This window comes from Pseudomyrmex gracilis, unplaced genomic scaffold (genome assembly GCF_002006095.1).
Source record: "Pseudomyrmex gracilis isolate BER0280 unplaced genomic scaffold, ASM200609v1 scaffold_305, whole genome shotgun sequence".
NCBI classification, from domain to species: domain Eukaryota; kingdom Metazoa; phylum Arthropoda; class Insecta; order Hymenoptera; family Formicidae; genus Pseudomyrmex; species Pseudomyrmex gracilis.
In genome coordinates, this window is record NW_018020889.1 from 74,671 (window position 1) to 97,853 (window position 23,183).

The 23,183-nt window shown below is 33.8% G+C and overlaps 2 protein-coding genes across 6 annotated transcripts in view; one reads left to right on the forward strand and one right to left on the reverse strand.

Annotated features, from left to right (window-relative positions):
• The window catches only part of LOC109859939 (midasin-like), a 78,852-nt gene extending 74,206 nt beyond the window's left edge, over window positions 1–4,646 (forward strand). Inside the window, exon 12 of the mRNA XM_020438689.1 lies at window positions 4,587–4,646. Coding sequence (XP_020294278.1) covers window positions 4,587–4,646 — 60 coding nt within the window. The remainder of the gene's footprint in view (window positions 1–4,586) is intronic.
• The window catches only part of LOC109859938, a 63,161-nt gene extending 44,173 nt beyond the window's left edge, over window positions 1–18,988 (reverse strand). For all 5 annotated transcript variants that reach the window (XM_020438680.1, XM_020438684.1, XM_020438688.1 and 2 more), the window contains exon 1: window positions 18,703–18,988. The gene's annotated coding sequence lies outside the window, so the exon portion shown is untranslated. The remainder of the gene's footprint in view (window positions 1–18,702) is intronic.
• Between the last annotated feature and the right edge of the window lie 4,195 nt (window positions 18,989–23,183).

Genomic DNA, 23,183 nt, shown 5'->3' on the forward strand with positions numbered 1-23,183 from the left:
CGTCATAATGCTTTTAATTCGAGTCAAATTACCGATACCAGACCAGGCAAAGCATCCCCATATCATAATATTACCGCCTCCATGTTTTACAGTCTTTTGAATATTTATTTCTTTCAAAGCCTCGTTAGGTTTTCGCCACACTCTATGCCGCCGTTTTTGTCCGAATATCTCAAATTTGCTCTCATCAGACCACAATATCTTTTTCCAAAAGTCTAGAGACATATTTGCGTACTTCTTGGCAAACTCGAATCGCTTTTTTTTATTTCTTTTATTGATGAAAGAACGCTTTGATGCGAACACGTTTTTTAGTCCGGCTTCTTTAAGTCTACGACGCACAGTGCGACTGCTGACAGTCAGGTTCATCGATTCCACGATGTTTCGCGATGATAACTTCGGATTTTGTTTTATTATTCAAACGATTCTGTTGTCATCACAAAAAGTTGTAGCGCGCTTTCGACCTTTTCCGGAATAATTTGTCACAATTTCATGTGTTTCGTACTTTTTCCAAATGTGCTGCACTGCTCCAACAGAAATCGAGTATGTATTAGCGATTCTTCTGAAAGAATCACCATTCTGTCGATCGCGAATGACTAAATTTTGAATATCAAGAGAAATTTGCTTTCGTGACATTGTTCTTGCTCGTCACAGTTACCACTGATTCACCGAACACGTAAATTCTAGTCGTAGATACAATGTAAACAAACATTAGCACGACGAATAGCAGCAGAACGATGAAATGTTAATATTGGCAGTTTTCTACGTTATCTACTTAAATGTATGATTTATTTTGTCCAGGAAAAATTGCACCAATAATGAGTAATAAGTTGTTTTCAAACAAATTGAGCAAAATTTTCATTATTTCATAATTTGTTTTTTTGAAGTACTTCGAAATGCTTTGATTTTTCTGTATTTAATATTCTATTTACTTAGTAAAATAATAGTACCACTAACAAATTCAATTTGTTAAAAGGTGTATGATTTATTTTGTCCAGTACTGTAGGTTTTATTTGGGTACACACATTTCTCTTATTGAAGATGATTCTGCTTTCATTGAAAATTACAAACGCTATTGATCTAAAATAAAAGACGTCCTGTAAATTTGAATAAATGCTTCTTATTTTTTAAATATATTTTTTCTTATACGCGTAAGATAGCCCGATTCATTCTTATTCGCGGATTTTTGTTAATTAAAATCTCGGTAACTATTGCGAATTTCGCAAAAGGATATAGGACTTTTTGACTTTTATTTCTTCTATCTGCCTACGAGAGATGTTATACCACTTATTGGACACCTTATATTAATTTAAAACTTATTTCGATTTCTTCGGAATTATTTCGATTTTTTTTCTTCGAAAAATAGTTTATACGAAAAAATTGATTATTGATTTTTCCTTACTCGATAGCTCTTTCCAGCAATTTCGTAATTTACAAGGATGCTGAACGACGCGCGACAAAAGAACTCAGATGTCACTCAGTCGCTAAGCTGTCCAGCAAGTGGCGCCTTCTCTCGGGGCTGAGTCGGATCAAAATAAAGATAGATGACATAATAGAAAAAAGAATAAATATACGTATCTGTCCGGCGCTTCTGTTAAAATTGTACTAATCTTATTGTTAGCACTCAAGAAGCACTCAAAATATTCGTCAATGTTTCTAGTTTTTGTTAAAGGTATTTTGTTTTTTAGATTTGTACGGCCAATTTTGCATATAAAGTGAAAATGTAGTCTATGTAATAACAGTTTATAAACTTTTTTTTTTGTTTTTCTTGAATTCTTATGCTTCATGCAAATCTTTAGTATATTTTCTTTTCTGGAGTTTTTTTATTCCGAAAAATTTTTATTAAAAGTTTTTTCAAAAATTAATAAAGAATGAGCCATTCGGGCTCTGAAGTTCTTAAAATTGAGAAATATAAATCCGGTCATAAGAGCAATTCGCAGGATGTTTTGTGGAAAATATGCGTGTATATATATATACACGGATAAATAGCAAAAATTATTTCAGATATGCAAATTTACCCAAGAGTATTTACAATTAAGAGGATGGTGAATCTTCTGTTTTCATTTTGTAATTCAAATTTTTTGAAAAAACTGAGAAATATTAATCCGGTCATAAGAGCCGTTCGCAGGATGTTTTGCGGAAAATATGTGTGCATATATATATATATATATATATACAGGGTGTCACAGAATTGCCGTACAATCTCTCGTAGGCAGGTAGAAGGAGTAAAACTGAGTCGAAAAGTCCTGAACCATTTTTTTCTATTATTTATAATAAAGGAGTAATTATTGAGTAAATCAGGCCAATCAGCGCAGACCTTTAGCCAGGNNCACGTCAGNGAGCGCTCACACACACCAGGCGCGCGGCTCACTGACGTGCGCCTGGCTAAAGGTCGGCGCTGATTGGCCTGATTTACTCAATAATTACTCCTTTATTATAAATAATAGAATTACGATTATAAAAAATGGTTCAGGACTTTTCGACTTAGTTTTACTCCTTCTACCTGCCTACGAGAGATTGTATGGCACTTCTGGGACACCCTGTATATATATATAAACGGATTTATATTTCTCAATCTTAAGAACTTCAGAATCTGAATGACTCATTCTTTATTAATTTTTGAAAAAACTTTTAATAAAAATTTTTTGGAATAAAAAAACTCCAGAAAAGAAGAAAATATACTAAAGATTTATATATATATATACACGCATATTTTCCGCAAAACATCATGCGAACGGCTCTTATGACTGGATTAATATTTCTCAGTTTTTTCAAAAAAATTGAATTACAAAATGAAAACAGAAGATTCACCGTCCTCTTAATTGGAAATATTCTTGGGTAGATTTGTATGTCTGAAATAAGTTTTGCTGTTGCAGAAAGCTTCATTTCTGTGTGATAAATGGTATAAGTAAATGTTTATACCGGGTCCGTGAACAAAACACGCAAACCGTTGTTCGATTGTTGTACACGCCGCGTCGCGGTCTCAATGCACACAAGCATTGTTGGTTTCGCATTATAACTTATGCGGAAAGTAAGAGAAACGCCAGATTTATATACGCAATAGAAATAGTATGGCGCGTGAAAAACGTTCTCGAGACGTATTCCATCGTTTCATGCGTCTTTAATTTTAAAGATAAATCTTTTGTCGCGCCTGAATAGAAACGATAAAAACAATGATACCTTGAGGTCGCGAGATATTCTGCAATACAGTAACTTTATTTAGTGGTTCAAAGATGCACGAATATTTTCAGCTCGAAGTTAAATGAAAAATGCATGCTGTTTACTTAAACAACTACAATATATCGATGTGCATTTCTTACTTTGAACATTTACATATTTTAGTCAAGATTACGTCGACACACTTGCGATGAATCGTGTGTCGGTGATAAAAAAAAGTTCTTACGTTTTCTGAAGTCGCCACAGATCTAAGATTTAACAGTCAATTAAAAAATGAGATTGGTGTGTGAAAACGCTAATTAAATAAAATTAATTCTAAAATTAAGAGCGAGTATTTCTTCTGTTAATTACTACACAAGAATAATGCGTTTTTTATTTTGATTGATTTAGAAAGAAAACGAAAGTAGGAAAGAATAAGTTTTAATATAAAACAAGATATTTATAATTTTTCTAAATAATTCTCCAAGTCTATGTATGAAACTTACGTAATTTATAGTAAAACGTGTGTTATTATGATATCTCTCTCTAGTCATTGCATTTATTTTTATAGATTATATTTATTTATTTGTATTTTAGATATTACATGCTAATCTTACGTTTAAATAGCGACAGGCGCGTATTGCCGGTTTAACTTTGTTCTTCCAGTTACCTTCTGCTATTGTATGTTTCTTTCTCGCTCGCTTTTTTTTCTTTTTTAAACTCCTGCCTAGAGATGGCCAATTGTGACTTGATTAATCGACAATCGAATTGTTTTTGTTCATAATCGATTGTTTTTTTTGCGATTGTTACAAATTCGATTAATCGATTGTATGATTGTTTTTGGGTTGCAAATAATCGGTAATCGAACAAAAAACTTCTATTTCCAGTTTGTTGTTTATCTCGTCCGCTGCTTTCTTCTGATTTAGTGATGTTTTGTCTTGATTTTTTTTAATGTATTCTTTATATAAATACGCAACTTTATAGTAAAAAGTCGGAGATTTTGCAATTTGGTCCTTAAGTTCTAAAAAATTAAACTACATGAAAGCAGTTTTTTTAATGCACTTTTAGCAAAAGTGCAGTTTGATTCTTGTCGACTCTTAATATCTTTACAACATTAATATTTTTAATGTCTTTATGTTTAAATATACTTTGTTTTCTTTTTATTTATTGACACTCTATGTGTTTCTCCATTTGTATTTTTATTTATCAAAATAAAACGCACCATAAGAATCCACAATTTCCCACCACGCATATACTTTCCATCTTTGTTGAGATAATGAACATATTTGAAATAAGACTAATGAGTATACACGCATGAGTATACACGCTATAATGGTTCAGGTGATATATGTATAATTATATCTAATAATAATTATATTTTTTTCATTCACTTTGTGACTTGCATTACCTAATAATTATTTTAATTTATGTTTTAGGTACGAAAGAACGTAACGCAATGCGACTTTTCTTTTAAATATTTCGGTATTTTCTACTAAATAAGATGTTTAAAATAATTTCTTTTTTGTCTTTATTTGATTTAAGAAAAAAACAAATAATCGATTATTTTCCGATTATTTTCCAAATAATCGATCTAACACAATTGATTATTTGAAAAATCGAATTGTTTCGAAATCGATTATATTTTCACAATCGGCCATCTCTACTCCTGCCAGCTAATTTTCTACGTGTTTGTTCGATGATCGATTTCTCGATTTTTTATAACAGCGGAATTTTTTCGTTGCTGGTAATTAAATTTTGTTTAACATAAATCACATTTTTAATTACAGTGGAATCTTGTTTATCTAAACCGATCGGGGAACAATATAGTTCGGATAACCGAGACTCAATCTATAGTTCGTATAATAGAGGTTGGGACCTCAAGTCTTTCGGATAAAAGAGATTTGGATAAACGAGGTTCCACTCTATACTGGTTTTGGAAGTGAAGATAGCAACTCAATCAAATAACTTACTTCAAGTTGAAGAAATATCTTTCTCTTTATTCTTATATGAAAACGACCACACCTAGAGCAAGAGGTGAAAAAAGTCGCGTTATGTTTTCTGTGACGGATTATACTCTTGTCTTGAACTTTTCGTGATTAACGGCTGATGCGTCAGCGCTTTCTTGCGTTGATAAGACAGTAGCTTTCGATATCTTCACAATCGGAAATTTACAGAGTCACAAAATTAGACATTATGCTCTTGAACATCCGAGAATAGCTTTCCAAATCGACGATGCGATTAACACTTCTATTCGAAAACTATTTCCGTAAACGCTGGAGATACTATTCTTACGTCTTTTTACTTATATTTAGCGACCGATAATATATAACAATGTAGTTTTCTTTTAATATCTATTATTATGCAGTCTTTACGTGTGCAAAATATACCTTTTTACTAAAATCTTTATAAGTTTTTTCATAACTATTTTAAATATTTTCTTTAAAAACAACAAAATTAATTTATATATTGATTTATTAAAAGAAAACTATATTAAGGTAATTCCGGGTTTTGAATCGCGCTGAGTTTTATGCCATATATATCAGAAAAAAATAAAAGGAATGAAGATAATTTGCGTGCGATCACTTTGTTACGTGCTATTTTACGTTAGTATTGTGTTGTGATTTCTTTTTATTTTTACTATTAATAAAATCATCGTTAGTTTAGCCGATTCGTCAGAGTGATAAATAGCGAGTCATATCTTACAAATACGTAAAATAATTTACTACAAGATTTATAAAAAGTGTATAAAAAAACAATAATAGTTTGAATTAAATAGAAATGACCCAAAGAGCCAATGGTCCACGGTTGGCGGTGGATTATCAAATAATTTTTTTACACCGTGTATTTAGGACATTTCGATCAAACTTTTTTTTAATTGATGATTATCTTCAGCAACTAACTTGACTAGTTATCACAGCGACTGTTTAATGCGCAAGTACAGCGAGCCAAAACGATCGACAACATAGACATACAAACAAAAAAGGTATGATGTCTATGCATCGGAGTTTCTTAACTGTAAAATTAAAAACCGAATTGACATGTCATCATATTCGTCAACACAAAGAAATGGAACAGAGCATGGCCGTCTTACAAAACAGATAACATACATATCTTGATATATAATAGTTTGTGAAATGTAAGTGTAAAAGAATAGTAAAAAGATAGAGTATAGCAAATTATACAAGCACATAACTTTTTTATTTATTATTTAGCTAGCTGTCTTATATATTCTACCAGTTTAGGATATATGCTGTATAATATACAGCGCTTGCGTTTGCGCATACGCAGTACTACACTATTAAAGATGCCTAATTTAGGAAGATTTTTTGAACTTATATCTTATTTGTTTACATACTTTTGAATCTAAAAATCATTGTACATAGAATAATAGCTTATGTTTAGTAATAAATTTTAGTTTTATAATTATTGCTAATATAAAATTTTTATTTTACGTATTTTTTAAATTATCAAAAAAATACTAAAACTATGCAATCTTCTCTATTTTGAAACACCTGTGCTTAATTTGGGCAAGTCTGTTTTATGCACTAGTTTGTAATAAATATGGAAGAACATAATGAACACGTTATAAAACGTAAACCTATTAATTTCATAATATTTTTACTGTAAAAAATATGCATTTTAGGTCACCGATTTCGGTACGCCTTAGATATGTTATAGAGCAAGTCATAATGACTAATTATCTAAAACAATTTCGTGAGGAACAGCCTTGGTTTTGGAGATATGGCAGTTTCTGAACATTATTACAATTTTTATATTTTTTTAAATGTTTTTTTTTGTTCGTATTGTAAGTGTGTAGGTAGAGGGGGCTTTGCTCTCTCGCAGGGGGAGTGGCTTTGTTCCTTTCCTTGCTCTCCCTTCGAGAAACCATGTAGACACTTTCGATATAAAGCGACATTTAATTGGATTCTATGCAATAACGAAATAAAAAAAACAAGGAATGACTTATATACAGATATTTTATTTGATAATTATCCAGTTTAGCTCCTTTTCTCAATTTTGGCTATTTTAATCCGGTTTGTTTTTTTTTAATGCTTTATTTCATCATTACAATGAAGAATCAATCGGGGAAGCTTGAAAAAAATAATGCTTCCCTTCTTTTTTAGAAAAAACATAAAATTCGAAAATTTTTTATAATTATATTCACGGGGTCTCCCGATCTCGATGATTTTTGATATGTTATAAACCAAGATTTTGAACAACTTTTCCCTTCATATAACAGCCGTTTAAGCTTAGTTTCCGAGGTATCCGCCAACAACTGTTGCTACTTTTGCATTGAATTTTACTTATACGTGTTCCGCGGCAATAATTTTTTGGACATCGTGTACATTTCACAAGTAAATATTTTATTTGTATCACATACTATTGTACACGTGTAGGCAGGGGGGAGACTTTGTCTTCTTGCATTCCCCCCAAAAAAAGTCTAATTTAACCTAACCTAATCTAACCAAATCTGTGTTACTACGAAATCATTAATGTCACGATGTATAATGTACGTTACTATATTACAATAACATTAGAAATTCGATTGTTAGGATTTTACGGGGGATGCAGGGGGAGAGGCGAAGCCCTTCCTGCTTATACGTATACGATGGTGTGTACAAATAACGTACTTACTTGAGAAACGTACACGATGTTTAAAAACGTAAGATTTATTTGTAAAATTTTTTTTAGGTATAACTTTTTTATAAACAACTTTTTTCGAACTCTCTCCATTGATTTTTCACTTTAGTGATGAAATAAAGCGGTTTTAACAAAAACCGGATTAAAAAAGCCAAAATTGAGAAAAGGAGCTAAACTGCATAATTACCTTTTATTTTTTTCTTATATTGAAAGCGGATAATGTTTTGCCATAATAACAAAAAACGCTTATATACGTTCGGTAAATGCATAGAAAACATAAGTTTGCGATTTAAATTTACATTTGCTCCACACCGTGGACATTTAATATGTCCATGAATAACTTTACGGTCAACAAGAAAATCTGTTAATTTCTCTCTGTTCTCAACAAGACTTAGAAATTCGTAGTCGCATGTTGAAAGCTATTAACGAACTGCGAAAAAAATAGTGAAACGGATTCTTGACTAATTATGAATTACCTTGTAGATAATTCAATTTGAATTACCTTGTAGCTTTGTTTACATTTCTCAACACATCGGTGACATACACAAACTTCACTGTTTGTAATATCAGCTTATAATATTATATCTAAAGTACAGCATTAAAATTCTGAAACTTCAAATTGTCATATCTCCTAAACTAAGATCGTCCCTCGAAATTGTTTTAGATGATTACTCAGTATGATCTGCTCTATAACATAACTAAAGCGCAACAAAATCGATGAGGTGTGATCTATAATGTATATTAATCAAATATAATAAGGTAAATAATTTTATTTCTTAATTTTTTGTTCTTTGCACAAAAGTCGCACGCGAACACTGCCTCCCAATTTTTTGTTGCTTCGCGAGGTACAGTCGGCGTCAATGAATCGTTTCGTAGCCCTGGGAGCTAGAGGTAAGAGAGACGGTATTCCCTAGGAGTAAGTACTGCCAACGGGCGCCGCACTAACTAACTGTAGCAGATTTCGATGAATTGACCAATTACAGTATTTACTGCTAGGAATACCGTCCCTCTTACCCCTAGCTCCCCGCGTCCATGAAACGATTCATTGACGCCGACTGTACATTCACAATCTAAACTTTTCAGGCCAAACTAGTACTCAAATGTATAAATCACTATGGAATAATTCTAGAAGAAATACATAATAAATAGCAATAATAAAGTACGGAATATCTCTTATCTTTAGTAAGATGATCAGTCAGAAAAGCTTGCATTAAAAAGTTTGTGAAACAATAAAAACTTATTTACACTTACCAACGTAAGACGACAGCAAAATAGTCACGTAGCAAGTAGTTATATTTAGTTCAAAACTATCCTACCGTCTCAGTACGTACTGGAAACAGAACTTCCTCAAATTAGGCATGTTTATTCAATAGTGAACCTCAGCATTCTCTTCCCGCATTGCTGTCACTCTTGCTCATTATTTAATAATAATATATAATGTTAAATGCATAATGTTTTAATGTGTTTTACATAAATACTAGGAAATGTTCTTGAAAGACAAAAAGTGTTGCAGTTTAGGATATTTGTATTCGTATATCTCATTTATACATAGCCATACATGTAACCTATTCTCATAAAATATATGGTAAAAATATAAATGGGTTTTTAAGATTTATTTCAAAGTACAGTAGTGTGTGTGTGCCTCGAAAATTTTCCGCATTTTTGTCTCAATATTTTTCCGGAAGTCATCTCCATCAATTCCTAGCAGTGTTTCACCGAGCAATGTTTTGCCTAAATTGGTGAGGATGACTTTGCGGCGGTCGAGCTCGTGGTCGAGCCAATCAGAGATAACAGCTAGCAATTTTCGGAACACATACTTCCTCGAAATTTTTCCTCTCGCGGAATCGAGGGGCGGAAAATTTTTGAGGTACTACTGTATAAAAAATAAAGACGTAAATTTGTAATTTTGTTTATAGTACAAGATAATATAGTTTTTATTGATATATTTTATTTTATTTTTTATTTTATTACTTTTTTTGACAATGTAATTACTATTCGATAAATTAGGTTTTGGATAGATGCGGCTCATATATCGAATTATCCTATATATATCGTTTACCTTATATTATTTAAAACTATATTTTCGAAGTTGAGGGAAATAATATTGTTAACAAGTAACAATTTCAATATAAATAATTATCAGTACTTTATTTTCTCTTCTTTGTATTTTGTTAATGTTCTGTAATTAAAACTGTAATTCTGCTGATTAATTGTCTTTAAAATTTGTTTTTCTCGTGCGGAAGTCCGTTCCTTGTATGCAAAACAGAAACTACTGCAAAGTTGTGCTTTAAATTAAAAAAAATGATATGATTTTTGTATATATTTTTGCATCTATCAACTCAGGTTGTGATATCTCGTACATAAAAACCATCTTTGAAAAAGTTTCTTTAAAGGTTCTTTAACTCTTGTGAGTTTAAGATGTCATTTAACACCGAAGTTCGTTCTTCGTTCTCTTTCATTTAGAGTTAAAAAGAAACTTCACACAGTTAATGAGAATTCGACGACCGGTGTATATTTCCCACGTTTGTGTCGTCTTGTCAAGAACAGTCGAGAAGATAAACGACAAAGTAGCTCGTAACATTTTTAACAACACAGCGTGGAACAAAGGTATAATACAATTATTTGATCGCATTAAAACAATTGAACACCATCATATGTTGCACAAAATATGTGGATCTCTTCAAACTTGTACTTACATACTCGTACTTTGTTTTTTTGGTGATACATTTCAAGTGCGTAACACAAATAGAACGTTGCGATAAAATATCAATAAGCAAAATCTAGAATTGATCTTTAAATTAGTGGAATGAGATTTTTGAGATTTACTTTTTAAGATTTGATTTCACAAAATAGCCGTATCAAATAGCATAACAGGAAAAACTCTGTGTGTAGTTCATTTTTATCGAAAAAAAACGGGCGTTGTTTGTGATTTAAGTTAAATTTGACTGGAGTATTATTTTTGCAAGAGTAATTAAAGAGAACTTCGTCTTACATCTCATAACATTGATGAAAAATATCGAAATAAAGCTAACGGTTTTACGTATGTACCATGAATCTCAAAGCAATGACACAAACAACGACAGCAGAGAGAACGCAACCTGCTTTCTGATTGCGTCGCTTTGCGTTAAAAAGAGGATACATATACAAAAACGTGAATAAATATTGTGAAGTAAATCAAGGATGTTCGCGCGGACAAGATATTTCCTTTTGTGCGAGTAATGTAAGCACAAGGGAACATAAATATTCATCGTTATTGAAATTCACGAGAGCGCAATTTAGACAACAAAATATTTCTTGTTGTATCAAATCTTCAGGTCTGATTCAAAATATTTTTTCTGGCTTAGAGAGATCTTACGATAGAGATTTATTACTCACACATTTATTGTAACAGTTAAAAAAAAACAACAAAAAAGATAAAATTTATTCTGATAAAAGTTTTACATATCGAATCTCACGAACGAATCCTTTAAAGCCGGTGTTGATCGGTGCGATTGAGCGTATCGGGAAAACGAATCCGTGGCCTTTGTGTATCAGTCCGCAGTTTCTCGGTGCGTCGTTTAATGCAGTCTGGATTATGGCACGACGTAATGCAGTGAGGCGAAACTGCGCCAACGGATGTGCAAAACTACCCCGTTACCGGCGCGAGAAGACGTATTGAAGGGTATCGAATACGTAATATTACGGGTTTGTCGTTGTACTCGCGCGATAGTATGTTTGAGGGATTTGAGCAAACAAATGCGAGAATCTTTTCTTTGTGTTTCCACGATTGCATCTTTCTTTAATTTTGCGCGAGTCGAATATAAACCTTTCTTTTTTTCTAATCTAAATAACTGCAATATGTACGTAATTATAATCATGAAAAATATGTATAGATGTGGTCTCAGATAATTTATCAAAAATTGCAAATAGCACGTCTTTAGCGCAGCGCACAAAGTGCTGCAAATTATATGACGATGTTGCAATATTCAAAAGCTACAAGCATGCCTTACCAGGAAATACTCTACCGTCAAATAGCGAGTAGTTATGGCACCGAACTGCTCATAATTGTCGCATTTACATTTTAATATTTGCTGTCCACAAGTGTAATTTTCTCGCCTCGGTATTATTCCTCAGCAAACTTGAAACTTGTTTTGTGAAAAATTTATACTCTAACAATTTTTCAGCAAGAATTTACGTTTACAAAATAAATGCTTTGTAAAGAGCAAATCATTACCTATAATATTTTACAAAAACTACGCAACGCTATAAATTTTGCTTGCTTTTTATGTGAACAAAATGAAGCGGTTTTACAAAGATCTGTTTCTTAGATAATTTATGGCGCAAACAAGCAAAAAACTAAGCATTGTGTTGCGAGCAATAGCTACTAATTGCTGTCAAGCGCAACTCATTTTGTTGTGAGGATGTACCTACATAAACGGCGCATTTTAAAGAGTTTCTGCTGGAAAGTACGTTTTTATTTCAATCTCGTGTGCAAGTATAATTATACGATGCGCGAGACAGCACGATGATTAAAAACATATTATGTAAAACGGAAGCATCAAATTATAATAGTCTTTGAACGATCCGTTTATCGACATATGTAGGCTGCAATCTATCGCGATTAAATTTTTTTATTCTTTAATTTATCTTTATTTTGCCTTGACACTCTTAAAAGATTTTATATTTACAAAGCATTATTTTTCGCACCTGAGTAAATCGGTAACAGATGTATTGATAACTTCTTTACTCTAATAAACGTGGGACTGCGCGAAAATAAATAAATAACGTGATATCGAACAGTATATAATTACATGTCCGAGTGTTTGTTCTTTTTTTGCGCAATTTCTTTGGTCGTGCTCTTCTTCTTATTTGAAGATAAATAATCAAACAATTGAGTTTGCTTAAGGTTAACGCCAAAATAAGATTTTGCTTCTCAAGATCTAATTTGCCAGAGCTCTTTAACTTTCAGTGTTAAATAGCCATTAGTGCCACAAAATCGAAGCAAAGCCATCAATATTTTTTTTATCTGTAGTCTCCGTATCTCTGGTTGAAAGGACATCCTCTGGAGCCCTCAGGACCTAGCCCCCCCACCTTGTCTGAATCGATTCAAAATTATTGCAGAATTACGAGCTATTTATGAGCTTTTGAACCCACCAAAGTAAAATTTTTGAACTCGTTTACCGGAGCAGGAATTCCAAGGTTTCGAGGGGGGAGGGGAGGGAGCTTAGTTCTTTACTGGAAGTTGTTCCCTTATATGGGAAATCACAAAATATGTAGTTTGCGATTTTTGAAATCAACCCCCGAAGTAGGAATTGCACTTTTCACCCCATTTTACAAGAGAGAAGTACTCTAAAAATAAAACAACCAGCGTAGGTCATTGGGAAATGACGTTCCCTGATTTATGAGCTCGTAAACTATGCAGTTCGCGATTTTCGAGCTCAATTCCCGGAGTAGGAATTGCACTTTTTATCCCATTTTACAAAAGAAAAGTACTCAAAAAATAAAACAAGTTGCGTAATTTATTGCAAAATTACGTTTCCTCATTTATGAGCTCGCAAAATACGCAGGTTTGTATTTTTGAGCTTTAGTTTGTGATAAAAGTGCACTTTTTACCTCAAATTTATAATACGTGAAATTTTGTTTTAATATGTTAGAAAAAAGAATTAGTATTTGCACAAGTGGCAATAGTTTGATAAAGTTTTAGTACTATTTTACAATAAAAAAACACAGTTATATAGCGTTGGTTAAATATTTTTAGAATATAGTTATAATAATTGTGTTTGTAAAAATATATATAATAATCTTGTAAATATATTTACAATAGTAAGAATAGTAATAGGTAATGTATTATTAATAATACATAATATTTAAAACCCTGACTCGTCGTAAAAATAGAGTAGTAATACGTGTTAAGAAATTGAGCTTTGACAATATAATCTACAAGATGTAATTGCTGTTTAGCAATAAAATCGTACAGAGAACAAATTATTTTATTAATGTAGTTAGTTAATTATTTATTTTTAGTTTTATTTATTTATATGTACAGGCATGTAACAATTATGTATGTTAAATTTGAAATATAAAAAACTATTGTTCTCAAGGAGATATAGACCACTTATTTTTAAAAATCAAATAACGTAATAAATCTTAGAGCAAATCAAACATCATGTGTATTTTGTGAGCTCATAAATGAGGAAACGTGATTTCCTTATGAACTACGCTGGTTGTTTTATTTTTAGAGTACTTTTCTCTTGTAAATTGTTTTAAGAAGTGGAATTCTTTTTCTGGGGACGGTCTGTAAAAGTCGGAATGTGTGTATTTTTTTATTTGTAGGTGTTCGTGTTATATTTGCGTAGCAAGTATTTCTTTTGTGTATAGGAAAGAGTAGTTTGTCTCTTGCAAAAATACTTTGGGGCAGTTTTGCGCGCCAGGGGTTGCAGCTCAAAAATCTAAAGTAGGGTTATTTAAGAGCTCATAAATAGCTCATAATTCTGGCGCAAAAAACAATTCGATATCTGCAGTTTTAAGTGGCGGGGGGCGCAGTCCAAAGGGACTCAGTCTCCCACCGAAACCTTGGAATTCCTGCTCCCGTAAACGAGCTCAAAAATTTTACTTTGGTGGGTTCAAAAGCTCATAAATAGCTCGTAATTTTGCAATAATTTTGAATCGATTCGGACAAGGTGGGGGGGGGGGCTAGGTCTTGAGAGGTATCCTCTGGGAAAAGAGCATCGTATATTATCGCACTTTATGCTTGCCTTATAAAGCTCCTCGTGTTCGCGCCGTGATTCTCCTGCACGACAGAGAAGCCCTGAGAAGTTTAATTTTCTAACACAGATATACAAAAGCGGTGTACTTGCTCAAGAACAGAAAAAAATTTAACATCTTTTCTTAACTTCTACGAGATGTTTTAGGAAATTTAACGTCACATGAGAATTAAAAGAATAAAAAATGAACTAAGGTAAATGTTTGCATTTCCCGCAAAATAAGCAAGATAAATGTAAAAAATAGTTTTAAGTAAAATAAATTCGTTTTTGCAACCTTTTACGATTTACATCGATTAAAGTGACGGTTTTTATTACTGAGAGAGAAATAATATAAATATTTTAAAGTTACAGCTTAATAGTACGTGAGCGACATGTGCATAAAGTGAGATTGAACATCAAACTGACGTCAAGCTCAATACACGGACGCTTTTGCATAATTTTGCTAGTCATAGTACACAGCTAGCGTCCGTACTCACTGAGCCATTGTTGATATATTCAGCGTTTCTCCGAGGAGCTTTTGTGGCGTACGTGACGTCAAGTGTACGAACTCATATTCGGATTAACGATGGTAAAGGAAACATGCATCAAGAAACTACGATCGGCGAAATTGTTTGAACCTATCCTATTTTTTTGGTCTAACATATCAACGTTATAATATTGCGTCAGTTACAGTCAGAATATCATGACTGCTGATTTTATTTATTTCTATCGATATATCTAACTAATATCTTTAAATTAAAACTCAAATGTTTTAATTGAATCAATTTTGCCTTTTTTTCTCTTTTCACAAAGTTTCTATTAATCACTAAATTAATATTGAATATAATAAAAGTCATTTATCAAATTATATTGTTTACTATAATCAAACTGATCAGTCTTCTTACAGTTTAGATTACTTTACAACAAAAGAAAATAAATAAATAAACTATTTTTCAACAAATTACATCTAGGTAACAAAATCCAATAAGTTTCAACTATTGTTTGTATAATTATAATTGAAACAAAAGGCTTTGGGCACTTTAAGTATAGCTTGCAACTACAGCTTTTTGCACTCGAGCGAGCGTTAATTCGGACAAGCATTAGAATTGAGTCTGATCAAAGCAGAATTTCGTTTTATACTCTCTGGATACAATCGACACCAGCACTGAGGAAAACTTGCCGATTGCGTCTGAACGTAACCATCCGCACGTTCCGTGCGCTGAAGTTTCCATTGAGTCCTCGACTTCATCAGCTCCGGGCCGAACTGTTTCGTTTGGTGAAAGTTCATGACACGGAAATCGTTCCTTGTTTTCGCCATCGCGAATAGAAAGAACCAACTTCGGCTGTTGATAAAATTTTACAGATTCTATTGCTCCTCTCTCTCTCTTTCTCTCTCTCAGCAGATTACAAATTTACTCATGAGAGTAAATTTGTTGCAAAATTAGTCCTCTCTTTGTAACTCTATTCACGTTCTTTTATAAAAGAAAGTTTGCTGGACTTATTGTTTATGTTGTTTTTGTGACTCGAAAAGACAAGAAGAACAAAAATTTATGAGACCCCAAGAAGCAGAAACAAGATTAAATTAATTGCATTATAAGTGCGTGAGAAAAAAATTGTGGTAATCAATAGCTAATTGAACACAAATTTAATTACATCAAAATCAAAAAGTTTAATTGCTTCGAATGAAATTAACTGGTTGATCTTCGATTTGATACGACATTAAATACGCTTTAGTACGACACTGTTTTATCAGTATTGCTGCAGTGAGTAATAGTTTGAGTATATATATAATTATTCTATACATTATTTTATATATAATTATTCTTTATTTAGACAATTTAAAGCAAAAATATAAATTTTCAGGCAAAAATTTATACACACGTGCTTTTTGCAGTTCACTTCGATTATTTAAAATTAAATTGTATTTCGAATTAATTTTTTTTTATACTATCTGGCTCCCTACAAACAAAGACAACATAAAAATTAGATAAAGTTAAACTCTATATCAAGAAGAACAGACGGGTCTTCCTTTTTGATCTCTTTCCGACAAAAGCAAATTTATATCAAAATTAGTCCGCGACCTAGCAAAAAGCGTGACTCTATTGGCGCGTTTCCGAAGCAGTGACACGACAGACATAAAGGAACGCGAAAAAAACTAAATTATATTTCTTACAAATGTTAAATAATAGAGAATTATCTTGGGCTTCTTTAGTATCAAACTTAATGAATAATATGTAAGTCCGGTCAGTAGGAGCCGATCGCAGGATGTTTTGCGGAAATGATGTGCGTATATACACGTATGTATCCATTTATATATATATGTATTCACGTAAATTTTTCACGTGAGTTTTTTGAACTGAAATAACAATTCTTTAAAACATATAGGATCCTAGGTTTGCATCACATATATGGAAGACCCTGTATACTCCCCCCTAACTAATTTTTAAAATATTGCGAAAAAATTATATTTTCTTGTTGGCTACCGCGTTTAATTAGATCTGATTTTACACGGAACTATAAATTGAATCGACAAATATTTTACAAAGTCGGCGCGCAAGATAACAAATAAGTATATTAAGTTTGCAACCGGAATGCACGTTTTTTTGATGAAACATTTTATTCGGATGAAAATTAGCGTTGCTTGTTTAAATTTATAGATTTTTGCATTTGACCACATTCTTAGATATTTCTTATCTGATTTTTTCGAACATAATTCGCCGGTCAAATTGACCAAACTCGAAGTTTAATCGGAATCTTCGTTGCTACACAAGAAGGAAGATCCAACTCAACAACGCAATTTGAGCGAATGTATGTGCGCGCGCGCGCAGAAAGGAATAATTAAATAAAGCACAACCCGCGACCTGGAAAGACAAACTCTCCTACGAGCTCGACAAATAGCAACGTAAGGTACCTCGCACGGTTCCAGATCAACGAAGGAAGGAAGCCTCCTTGACGAAATTGCTTTTCAGACTTGCCGTATGCAGCGGCCGTTTGTTTATAGCTCCGCATGATCGCGTCCTATATTTTCTATGTAAAAAATTCACAAATATTGTGTAAAGTGTCGAAAATTTCTATTTCTTAGTCAAATCTGAGATAAAAACTCTTACAGGCATTAAAAAGAATACCAAGAAAAGCATTTTGATGAAAAAAAGTTAGTTATATGAAAATTTTTTTGTACTTTCTATTGTTTGAATTATATTAAATAAATCGTCTTTCTTTACTACACTCATTACAATTTTTGGTACATTAAATGCGACTTTTACAATAAGTAATCGCAATTAGCTGGGTAAGATGTGGGTCTAAGCTTGAGAACGCCTTTCCTCAGATTTTGCCGTTCTGGCATTAACAATACGTGACAAACACAAGGAAAATCCTAAACGTGTGCTACTTCACTGTAGAAGAGATGTCACTGTCTCCACTTTCAACGCGAGAATCTCATTATGAATCTTATTATATTTCTTCTATAGAACGTTAATCTTTCCACTTTCGTTAACTATTTCTATACTACTAAACCACATATGTTTATTAAAACTAACTCAAAAACATTTGTATTTAAATATTATATTTAATATAATTTTTTCTTATCACATAAATTGAAAATAAAACGGAATCTTGTTGAATCACTTGATGTAACAAATCAATTTTTTTGGCGATGTTATTTTTAAATTATGCATACAAATCTATAAAAACAAATTATATAAAAATAAATAAATTATAAAAGGAATAGAAATTTAATTTCTCATTGTTTTCACAAAAGTTCTGTTGTAAATTATTTTTATTCGCTTGCCTTACGAATGACATATGTTAATCGGCTTACTTAATCAGTTGTCTTTCACGATTCGTCTTTTTAAATTTAGAAATGAAGAAAAGCGATTTGCTAACGATTCTTTCTGTCAAACAAGAAATAACTGCAAATCAACTATCAGATGAATTCTCTGAGAGCTTCACACATACACACACACACACACACACACACACACACACACACACACACACACACATCAGCATTGTATATTTGGATCAAATCTCACTGCACTAATTTTTCCGGAGGATGAATCAATCGTGATATATGTAATATTTTTGGAAATATTAACTGTTTTTATTTTTTGTGTGATTTTAATCAGCGTATATAACGCAAGAACTTTTCCGATTAGAGATTATCTTGTGACAATATAGAAGAATATCTCACGTCGTCAGCCTCTCTGCGAGTGCTAGCCTTTGATCTTCCACCTGGTCTTAAATCCCAATGTATTAATCAGCTGTCGTCTCATCCCCGAGTGTCTCGTTCAGATTTTAAGTGCGAGAAAGAAGATGAAAGGAGAAAAAAAGATAACTACTATCGACTAACGCTTTCTGCGATTTTTGCGCTTTTTGACGGGAACGAAGGAAAAGAACTACGAAGATTAGAGCACCAAGAGAAGACTGTGTTCTATTTTCGCGAATTAGTACACCACGTTCCTCTACCGTATTTCCGACTCGCGAGACGAGAGAGCACTGCGTGCTCCTCTGAAAGCAACCCCTGATTCGAAGCCGCGACCCTTCCCCGCTACTCTCGCTCCTGAACCGCTGCTGCTACTACTCCCCTCGTGTCTCGTATCCTGTACTCTCCCTCTCGGCATTTCTCTTTTGGTTTTCGCCCGTGCTTGCCAGCTTTCTCACTCTCTGCATCTATTTCTTTCTATTTTCCTTCTCTCTTTCTCAGAATTTTATCTCACCTCTGCATTTCCCTTTGCATTACGTTTCTTACATTCTCTGCTCTTTTCTATCTTTTCAAAGTAGGTTAGGTATACCTACTTAATTTCGAACACCTTGAAATGTTTCATATTGACAACAGAAATTAGCCAATCGTTAAATTTTTGTGAACATCACTGACGGAGGTTAGTGTACTTTGTTAACATCGTCGTCTGTTGTAGGTAGGTAACATTACGCCTTTTCAACTTAACTTTTTTTCACTCACTCTAAGGATTCGCGTGTTGCCTGATTTGTGTGTATCTTTAGTTACAAATTTGTGCGCGTTTTTTGACATTTTGATGACGCTGCTGTTTTCTTCGCTACGATCCCGTCAGAATGAATAATATTAATGCTAGGCACGAGATAAGAAATATTACTACAAATCAGTTTTGAAAAAAATTGACCGGATTAAAGACTAAAATTACAATTTTTGCCGCGTTTATTTTTGTAACGTTTATATCTCACGCTGTTTGTTTCCTTCTACCTATTATTTTATTTTAATTTTTATAAAACTTATGAAAACTAAAATTACAGTTTATAACTGAACAATTAATTTGTTACAACTTTGATCGACTGTAACGTAATATAAGATAAATGTCCTAGTATCTGGACGCTTAAAGAATAGCGGCAAAGTATCTGGTGATTTAATGTAAATAATGTAAAAGTATCATAAAAGTAAACAATTTTTGTTTCATTACAAATGAATACAATTACTAACTAAAGAAAACTACAACAATTAAATTTCTAAATTACGTTAGGCATATTTATTGTGTATATAATGATACTACAAAAATGTGCAAATGTTCCAGTAAACGGACAACCTAAAGTGCATGTCTTAGTATCTGAATTATGTTGTCTCAGTAAACGGACAAATAATATGTAAATCATTTCTTATAAACTATTCAAGGAAATTTATTAAAATTTTTGTGTAAATATTATTTTTTGTTCATATTTTTTATGTAAATATTGTTTTTGTTTATATAACTAAAACTTGTTCTTGTTTTAATTCAATTATTAGTAAACTACTATCAAGTTGTATAGTTGTGTTTTAGTCACAGGAAAACCTCTCTGACAGCAATAAAATATCCAGTTTTCAAGTTTTTTTTTTTTTGTTTTTTTTGGAGAGAATTAAAGATGTTCTTGGTTCTTTTTTACAATATATTTTTATTGTTATGGTTCTAATAGGACGTACTTTTAGGCACATTATACATTGTTAACTTATACTTGTCTAATAGTCATTCCATTCTCTATATCTTCCAGCTTTCTTTATGAATATTGTGTATATATTTACTGTGTTTTTTTGCTATGCTTGATTAATAAAAAAATAAAGATATAATTGGTTTAATTACATGAATTTAAATATGTTGAAGTTATATACGAAATTCTATACATTTCATTATATATATTTTTACTTGCTTGTAAAAACTATACACTATTATTATTTATCATAAACACTTCTAAAACATAATTCTATTTTTGACAAAAATAATTATAGCTAACTGCGAAATTTTGACAAGTAGTAAAAGCCGATACGCTGGATGTTTTGCGGTATAAATATATTTGAATATATATGTATAGTTTTAGGAGTGTAAATTTTTACATATGATTATTGAAATTTTGAATTGAAATTTTTTACAATAAATGAATCATCTCGGGCTCTGAAGTCTTTAATCTAATAAATAAATGTATATGTAGTCGTACAGAGCCGTTCGCAAGATGTTGTGCGGAAAATATGCCTATATATTGTTGCGTTCGCGGCCGCGCTAAAACTACGTCGCGAAACACGCACTCGCCCCGCGGAAATGAGAGAACGCGGCTTCTTAATAAACACTTTATTACGGCTCAAGATACAGCAATTATCACAAAGAATCCAACCGGATTTATGAATGCGTCGTGACAGCTTCGCGTCTCTGTTACTTCTTCTCTTTCAACAACAACCATCGTCGCTCAGCAACGAACAATTGCGCCGAGCGCGCGCCGTTCACGCGGCTCCCGCGACACATACGCGGTGACCCTCGCGTAACAATATATATATATATGTGTGTGTGTTTTTTTTTTATTGTTTTTTTTTTCTTGAGGGGGGAAATGCTGTTACGCACAGAGTGTCGGACTCGTGGACAAACTATACCGACTAAGACCCTAAACCTCCGTCTGTGACCTTGTGATTTCTCCCGCGGTACCACCGTGAGGTATTACCTCGCGGAAGAAGCCGTTAGCCTCAGCTCTTCCTCTAGCATTTTCAAGTCACGTTTCTTCCCTGTTCCACTCTGGATGGTCTGAGTGGATCAGGGGTTGGCGTCACTTGTTATTTCCTCGCCTGCCTGTTGTTCCGGCGTTGTCTTCTTCCTTTCACGCTCTACTCGGCGCAACTTCTTCATGACCAGGGCAGCATAGGCACCAATCACCTTCCACGCTGCTTCTGACAAAAGCATCTGTTCCACCAAGTTTTCCGGCGTCAGACGTGTGTTTAACTGGTCCTCGACGATGTTTCGAGAGGCACCAAAATGCGGGCACTCAAAGAATACGTGTTCAGCGTTCTCCTCGACACCTGCGCACGTTGGGCAGTCCGGGGCATCTTCATAATTAAATTTATAAAGGTACTTCCAGAAGCAGCCGTGTCCTGAGCACCTGAGTGAGATAATAGGTGAGCTCCCCGTGCGGTCGGCTCACTCATTTCTCCACATTCGGGATTAGCCGGTGTGTCCACCGTTCCTTTGTGGAGATATCCCACATCCTTTGCCAGCAGTTGATACTGGCTTTTCTTGTCTCGATCCTGGCCTCCGCCGACTTCTCCTGCTGGTACAGCGCCCTCCATTTCTTAGCCAGCAGCTCAATTGGCAGCATTCCCGCGATGACGTTGATGGCGTCCTCGGAGACTGTGCGATAAGCACAGGTTACTTTCAGGGCACTGACCCTATAGGGCGCTGCAGCTTTCCTGCGGTACTCCTTTATCAGCAGTACATCAGCCCATATGGGTATACCATAGGTGAGCACCGAGGTAGTAACTGACGCAAGCAGCTGTCTCCTCTTCTGTCTGGGGCCACCAACATTGGGCACAAGCCGAGACAATGTAGTCGCCACCACAGAGGCTTTGGTGCTGATTTGCTCTACATGCTCTTTAAAATTGAGCCTAGCGTCGAGGATCACCCCAAGATACCGAATGAACGGCTGAGATGTGATCTCGTTTTTGGCGACTCTGAGCTTAATTATCTCAGTTACTTTCCTGCTGGATATGAGGAGGGCCTCTGTCTTGTGTTCTGCGAGCTGCAGTCCGACAGAAGACATCCACTTCCCTATCTCCAAGAAAATCTCCTCGAAGATGGCGATGTTTTGCTCCAGTAATTTTGCTACTATTTCCACCGCTACGTCGTCTGCAAAGGCTACAAGGCACACTTCACGCGGGAGCCTCAGCAACAAAAGCGCATTGTACATGATGATCCACAGAAGAGGTCTCAGTACACAGCCCTGAGGAACTCTTCCAGTCACTCTATACGTCTTCGGTCCATCTTCTGTGTCGTACATGAGAAACCTGTTACACAGGTAACTTGCCACTATTCTCCGAAAGTACTATGGGACATTGAGCCTCTTGAGGGCCTCCATGATGCACTTCCATGTCGCTGAGTTAAAGGCATTCTTTATATCGAGGGTGGCGATCAAGCAGTACTGCTTCGATCTCCTCGTGTATCTTTTTCCCGGGATAGCTTTTTTGACTCTGTTCACCACCTTGTTGATTGCATCTAAAGTAGAGCGCGATCTCCTGAAGTCGTACTGGTCCATCGCCAGCAAAGGGTCAACGACCTTCTCAATCCTGTTATGGATAATCCGCTCAAAGATTTTGCCGGCTGTGTCCAGCATGCACAGTGGACGATAGGAGGAGCACTAATCTCTGCCATTTCCACTTCTCAGGGAATGTTCCTTCCTTGAGACACGCATTATACG